The 6,902-nt window shown below is 54.4% G+C and overlaps 1 protein-coding gene across 2 annotated transcripts; it reads left to right on the top strand.

Moving 5' to 3' along the window:
* Nucleotides 1-2,225: 2,225 nt before the first annotated feature.
* Nucleotides 2,226-4,037, top strand: LOC124228035 (lymphocyte antigen 6H-like). 2 transcript variants are annotated; one of them, XM_046642272.1, is made up of 4 exons: nucleotides 2,226-2,349; nucleotides 2,503-2,559; nucleotides 2,804-2,929; nucleotides 3,252-4,037. In XM_046642272.1, the coding sequence occupies exons 2-4, from the start codon at nucleotides 2,508-2,510 to the stop codon at nucleotides 3,491-3,493; spliced, it is 420 nt and encodes a 139-aa protein (XP_046498228.1). In that variant the 5' UTR covers nucleotides 2,226-2,349; nucleotides 2,503-2,507; the 3' UTR covers nucleotides 3,494-4,037. The 2 variants fall into 2 exon arrangements, with proteins under 2 accessions (XP_046498228.1, XP_046498229.1); XM_046642273.1 differs by lacking the exon at nucleotides 2,226-2,349 and having other exon boundaries at nucleotides 2,359-2,559; nucleotides 3,299-4,037.
* Nucleotides 4,038-6,902: the final 2,865 nt, after the last annotated feature.

The raw sequence follows: 6,902 nt of genomic DNA, 5'->3' as shown, positions 1-6,902 counted from the left end.
TATGAATTTTAGGATTCTTTGGTCTATTTCTGTAAAGAGTGTCATTGGGATTCTGATTGGGATAGCGTTGAACCTGTAGATTGCTTTAGGTAGAATGGACATTTTAACTATGTTTATTCTTCCAATCCATGTGCATGGAATGTCTTTCCATCTCTTTATGTCGTCGTCAATTTCTTTCAAGAAAGTCTTGCAGTTCTCGTTGTATAGATCTTTCACTTCCTTGGTTAAATTTATCCCAAGGTATTTTATTCTTTTTGTTGCGATCGTGAATGGGATTGAGTTCTTGAGTTCTTTTTCTGTTAGTTCATTGTTAGCGTATAGGAATGCTACTGATTTATGTATGTTGATTTTACACCCTGCAACTTTGCTGTAGTTGTTGATTGTTTCTAATAGTTTTTCTATGGATTCTTTGGGGTTTTCTATATATAAGATCATGTCGTCTGCAAACAGCGAGAGTTTTACTTCTTCATTGCCTATTTGGATTCCTTTTATTTCTTTTTCCTGCTGAATTGCTCTGGCCAACACCTCTGGTACTATGTTAAATAGGAGTGGTGAAAGTGGGCACCCTTGTCTTGTTCCTGTTCTCAGAGGGATGGCTTTCAGTTTTTGTCCGTTGAGTATGATGTTGGCTGTGGGTTTGTCATATATGGCCTTTATTATGTTGAGGTGCTTTCCTTCCATACCCATTTTATTGAGGGTTTTTATCATAAATGGATGTTGGATCTTGTCGAATGCTTTCTCTGCATCTATTGAGATGATCATGTGGTTTTTGTTTCTCATTTTGTTAATGTAGTGTATCATGTTGATTGACTTGCGGATGTTGAACCATCCCTGTGTCCCTGGTATAAATCCCACTTGATCATGGTGTATAATCTTTTTGATGTATTGCTGTATTCGGTTTGCCAGAATTTTGTTGAGGATTTTTGCATCTATGTTCATCAGTGATATCGGCCTGTAGTTCTCCTTCTTTGTGTTGTCCTTGTCAGGTTTGGGGATCAGAGTGATGTTGGCTTCATAGAATGTGTTAGGGAGTACTCCATCTTTCTCAATTTTCTGGAATAGTTTGAGAAGGATAGGTATTAAATCTTCTTTGAATGTTTGGTAGAATTCTCCAGAGAAGCCGTCTAGTCCTGGACTCTTATTTTGGGGGAGGTTTTTGATTACTGTTTCTATTTCTTTACTTGTGATTGGTCTATTCAGATTCTCTATTTATTCCTGGTTCAGTTTGGGGAGGTTGTAAGAGTCTAGGAATTTGTCCATTTCTTCTAGGTTGTTCAATTTGTTGGCATATAGTTTTTCATAGTATTCTCTAATGATCCCTTGTATTTCTTTGGTATCCATTGTGATTTCTCCTCTCTTATGCCTAATTTTATTTATTTGAGACTTCTCTCTTTTTTTCTTAGTGAGTCTTGCTAAGGGTTTGTCGATTTTGTTAATTTTTTTGAAGAACCAACTCTTTGTTTCATTGATCCTTTCTACTGTCTTTTTTGTTTCAATATCATTTATTTCTGCTCTAATTTTTAATGATTTTTAACATGATCCTTCCTTTGTCCTGTAAAGAAATAACTCACATATCTATGCCTTATAAATTTAGCGCTACCCTCAACCCATTGCAGTTCTCACTGTCCCTGGGTCCTGTCCCCCTGTTATTCTGGGAGTAAAGAAGCACTACCGCGAGACCTTGAGTCTGAGAAATCTCTCTTTCGACTCCTCGGCTCACTGAGCCCGCATCAGTTCTATCAAACTTTTAAAAAGGAATAAACATCAACCCTCCTCAAACTCTTCCGAACACTGAAGAGGAGGGGACACTTCTGAATTCATTCTGTGAGGCCAATGTTACCCTGACACCAAGGGCAGACAAAGGACACACAGAGGGGTGGGGGATGCATGGAGGACACCAGGAGGGGACTGGGACTGGGAGCCCAGAGAAGGGAAAGGGGACAGACAGGATCAACATTGAGAGGTCTCAGTTTTACAGCTCTGAGGAGGGGGCCTGTGGCCTCAGAGAGGCCTCGGAAGGGCGGTTGGAAACTGGAGGCTGCCGAGCTTCCTCCTGGGATCTCCCCAAAGCAACCGCTCCTCAAAGAGAAAGAGGCGGGATTTCTGCCAATCAGCCCTTCCCAGCAGGCCCAGAGTTCACGCCCACCCTCCTGGCCCGTGACTAATGACTAATGGTCCCGGGTAGAGTCTGACCACTAGAATCCTTGAAAACGGCGGAGACACACAGCCCAGCACCCGCCCTCCCTCAGTTCTCACGGGTGGGGCACAAGGGTGCAAGGGGATATATTCTGAGCCACTGAGGAAGTGGCTCCAGATGCTGATTTCCTGAGTGTAGGCTGAAGATAGCAGGTGAGTCAAGGTGGGAGAGCCACCTGGCCTGCACAGGGGGCTGGGGGAGGCCTGCAGAGGGGTCAGCTATGAAGGGTCCGGGTGTGGGGAGGAGGGTAGGAGCCTGAACCTGGAGCGCCCTAAAGGGGCCCACTGGAATTGTGCCATCTCCAGGAGCCATGAAAGGCATCTATCTCGTCCTGCTGGCCGTGCTGCTGTGCTCCGAGCAAGGTGAGTCTCAGGGAACCCGGCAGGGACCTGTCCTGGGGGCATGGGGTGGCATCCCCTGTGAAAGGCTGTGTGTGAGCATGTGGGGAGTCTGTCCTCCAGAACCCCAGAAGGCGGGAAGGGGCCACAGTTCCTATGCAGGGGCCCAGAGACCACACTCCAATGTGGGCTGTGGCTGTGGTCTGTGGGGGTCTAAATCCAGCCTTTCTGCCATTTGAGCTTGACCTGTGTCCCCCTCTGGTCTCAGCCCTGAGCCTGCAGTGCTACAACTGCGCTAATCTCACGAACAGCCAGAAGTGCCAGCTCACCCTCTCATGTGCCCCGACACCAAGTGTCTGCTACAAGGGCAGCATGACATTGACCACGGCCACTGGTGAGTTCCCAGGATCAGAATGTGGGGGTGGGTTCAGGGGGCTCTGCTCTGAGGCTCCCCCTGGCCTCATGGAAGGAGTATGAGTGTGGCAGGGGCCAGTGTTCGTGTCACCTGGGCCCTCACTGGCCTGCCTCAGTGTCCCCATCTGTACAAGAGGGGCTAGCCTCCAGAGGCTGTGGGGGCTTGGTGGGGTGGGATGGGCCTCCCAGCAGAGGAATGGAGGGCCAAGCAGCCCTGGGGAGAGGGCGATGAGGGACAACCCCAGAGGTCAGAGGGAACTGGGGGGCCTCCCACATCCGGCGTTTCCTTTTCTCCCCCACAGGGGAGAGAGCCACGATAAACGCTAAGGGTTGTGCCCCCTCCTGCCAGGAAGTTTCCCAGGTGATGCAGCTGACTGCGAATCCATCCAACCCAACGGGGGCGTTCAACATAGAAGTGCTGGATGTGACCTGCTGTGAAAAGGACCTCTGTAATGGGGTGGCCCAGGTGGCACGCAGCCTCTGGGCCATGGCTGGGGGGCTCCTGCTCAGCCTGGGGCCTGCCCTCCTCTGGGCCCTGCTGTGAGGACCCCTGGGACTCAGACACCAAGTTGAGGGGGAGCGTCCTTACTGATCTTCCTTCCATGTGGCATTCACAGCAGCTCCCACCTCAAGCTCGCTCTCTCACGCACACGCACACACGTGTACACACACGCACAAGCAGTCACTCACATGCACATGCACTCACACGCATGCGCTCACACGCATCCACACACACGCTCAGACCCATGAGTTCTCGCAAGCGTAGGCTATGCTTGGACTCCTCCTCCTGCTACAGCCGGGACCCAGAGGCCCGGGGAAGGACGCGGGCAGCCTCCACCCTCTGCTGACCCTCGGCCACTCCTGCCCACCCATCTGGCCAGCCCCAGCCCCAAGCCCACCGCCCTGCTATGCCAACAGGCGTGTCACACTTTGCGAACACCATCAATCAACCACAGAGTCAAGATGCAGAGACTGCCGAGCCCCGGCTGGACAGGGGCTTCTAGGACAGCGGAGCCCACAGCCCCTCCAGCGGGTCCTCTGCAGAGCGCCCACGGCAGTCAGTAGACAATAAATGCTCTTCAGCCCCCTCCTGTTCTTCACATGCCATTCAGCCCCACGGTGGGGAGGTCGGGAGGAGTGTGTGTGGGGGTCTCTGCCACCTGCCTCCAAGGAAGCCTCTTGGGCAGCCCGGTGCTCCCTCGGCCATGAGCTCTGATGGCCAGGGGGCTAGAGGCAGGGGCAGACCCTGGAGGGGCCAGCATCGCACACCAGGGGGTGGCCCCCACGGCCCCCCATGAAGCATTTGCTCTGACGCACACTCCCTGCTCTCTGAACCTCTGCCAGGAGCCACACCAGGACCCTCCATGGGGGGCATCTGTCCAGGGCCCATGTGGGGGCTGCACTGCCAGGACACCCTCAGCAGAGGTGGTGGTGGTGGCAGGGGAGGGGGCCTGGCTGCTTCCTTCCCTCCATCGTCTCCAGCATCTTTCACACTTTCTTCCCCTCTGAGCACCCGTCCCCTAGGGTGACCCTGAAGCTCAGGGGCTCCCTGACCCCACAGGACCCAGCTCCTCCCAGTCGGACTGTGGTGACCAGAGCTTTGTCTCCTCCCTAGGTCCCCCAGGCACATCTTTCAGAGAGAAGCCCCTCCCTCCCTCGTTACAGCCGCCCTTGCCCAGGAACTCTGAGTGTGGCTCTGGGAATCCCATAGGGATCGCTATGGTGGGGTCAGCGGGGCCTCGGAGACCAGGGCTGGCCCTTCCCTTCACAGGTGGGGAAACTAAGGCACGGGGAGGAGTCAAGTGCCTGAGTCTCATGCCCATCTGGGGCAGAGACAAAGAGCCTGTGGTGCTGCCCCCGCAGGTCTGTCCAGCGGCTTGGGTGTGACTCCCGCACATCCACCTCATTTTCCCTCTAGAGGCCACGTGAGCAGAGGGACCAAAGTCCCCTCCCGCCGGTCCCTTCACCACCTGAGCTGGAGAGAAGGGGCAACTCAGCCTCAACTCCCGAACAAGGGTGCTGGCTCCTTTCCAGGCTTTGGGACAGTCTGGGAGGGAGTGCAGGCCCTGGGCGGGGGACACATCCGCCCCACAGGATTGGGTCCTCCCGCCAGGCAGGGGCTGGGAGGCCTGGAAATCTGGAAGCCTTTCCTCCAGCACCCCTCCTTCCTCCACCTCCCCTGCCCCAACTCAGCCCCCGGCTGCCAGTGGGCCATGACATCTCCCACCCCACCCAGTGCAACGGGGGAAGGTCCGGGGGTGGCTGTGTATCGGGGGTAGGTGGAGTTTCATGGGCAGAGGGGTTTGAAGACTCCACGGATACTGGGCCAGCCTTACAGGAGCCTGCACGGGCTCCCCCAGCCTGGTGGGCCAGTCCCCTGCCTCCTGACTTCACCATCCTGTCCCCTGGGTGACCTCAGGTCACAGCCCACGCCCTCTGGCCTGCCCCTGTGGCTTCAGCTCAGGTCACAGAGTCCTCCAATGTAAGGGTGCCAGAGGAAGGTCCTTGAGGCTGGGATGTGGTGTGTGTGACAAAGTGAGCAAACCTATCTGTGGGTGAGGAGCTCTCGGGAGAGCCCCTGGTGGTCCCTGAGGAGGGGCAGCCAAGTCTGAGGGGCCTCCCATGCCGGCAGACTCCTCGACCAGGAGGCTCCACGTCATCCCTTGAGACTTTTACGAAAGATGTTTCCAAAAGCCCTTCCCACAGGCCAAGCAGTGGATTCCCCAAACCCCAAGTGTGGCCAGTGTCTGAAGTCTCCTGTGAGGAAGCCAGTCCAGGGAGGGTCTGCGCCTGGCCGAGGCCCTCCCCACATGGACCCAGGGCCAGGTGACATCCCAGAGCAGCCACGGCCGTCTGCAGACCCGCGGTTTAGACCAGTGTTTTCATCCAAGCTCAGGGCTCCTTCTGGCCCCACACATCCTATTAACAGGGCACTTTGGTTTGTGGAAATAAAAGAGCATACTCCAAGTTTGTGATTCTTCAATCATGAATGCCGTAAAAGAATCTTGGTCAACACCTTGGCCGCACTGGGGCAGGGGAGGCAGAGGGAGGAGGGGTGCTGGAAAATGTCAGGTGAACAGCTTTGACAGGATGCGTGGGAATCTAAACCTTGAGTTCCCCGTTTGCCCAAGGGCTGGGCTGGAAACGGGCTGCCTGTGTACACACAGTCCTGACTGGAAAGATGAATTTTCAGAAGGGGCAAATAGTTTTTCTGAAATATCAAGAGTTTGTTTCAGTGACTGGAAGCATTGCGGGTCTGTAAATTCAAGACTATGAACATCAGGCAGACACTGGACTGTGGAGAGGGGCTCCGGGCTGTGAGGGGTATTTCTCAGAGGAGCTGGTTCTCATCAACCTCGTGTCTAATCAACCACTGATTACAAAATTGCTCATCTGCATATAAGTAAATAAACCAGTATAAAAACTATGCATTTGCTCCCAGGTCAGAAATGCCATCCCTCCATCCACGAAGTCTGTGCAAGCAAAAGCCACGCGGGCGTCCTTGGTAGATGAACATGACAACGGAACGTGCCAGAGCAGGCTCTTTGCTGTGTGTTTCTATAACCATCGTTTCGGGGGGTGACTGGGCTGGGAGAGGTCTCCGTTCACACCTGGGGCAGGCAGAGCTGGCTGCACACCCAGAGCGCATCTTGTTGTTTTGCAGGGTTACAGCAAGTTCAGGCAAACCTGCTTCCTGTGGAGACAGGGCAGGTCGGGTGGGGCAGGGCTGGCACAATCGAGTGAAGGGTAAACAGAGGGACGTCGTAAGACCTCCCCGCCCCCCAGAAGCCTGTGGAGGCCACCCTCTCCCCGGACAATGGGCACCTAGCAGGGGGGTGGGGAGCGGCGAGGCACCTGCTGTGGGCCACAGTATGGGGGGTAGAGGCACAGCCAGCTGAGGCCTCAGGTCCCCAGCGCCAAGCTCTGCTCATCAGAGCAGAAGGGGCCCTGGG

This window comes from Equus quagga, chromosome 16 (assembly GCF_021613505.1).
Source record: "Equus quagga isolate Etosha38 chromosome 16, UCLA_HA_Equagga_1.0, whole genome shotgun sequence".
Taxonomy (NCBI): domain Eukaryota; kingdom Metazoa; phylum Chordata; class Mammalia; order Perissodactyla; family Equidae; genus Equus; species Equus quagga.
This window is presented reverse-complemented; position numbering and strand designations above follow the sequence as displayed.

Excerpts from the sequence above, each read along its gene's own strand:
- LOC124228035 (XM_046642272.1), top strand. The coding sequence starts at position 2,508 with ATGAAAGGCATCTATCTCGTCCTGCTGGCCGTGCTGCTGTGCTCCGAG. Across the intron at positions 2,560-2,803 it reads GCTGCTGTGCTCCGAGCAAG|CCCTGAGCCTGCAGTGCTAC; the intron begins GTGAGTCTCAGG and ends CTCTGGTCTCAG. Across the intron at positions 2,930-3,251 it reads GACATTGACCACGGCCACTG|GGGAGAGAGCCACGATAAAC; the intron begins GTGAGTTCCCAG and ends TCTCCCCCACAG.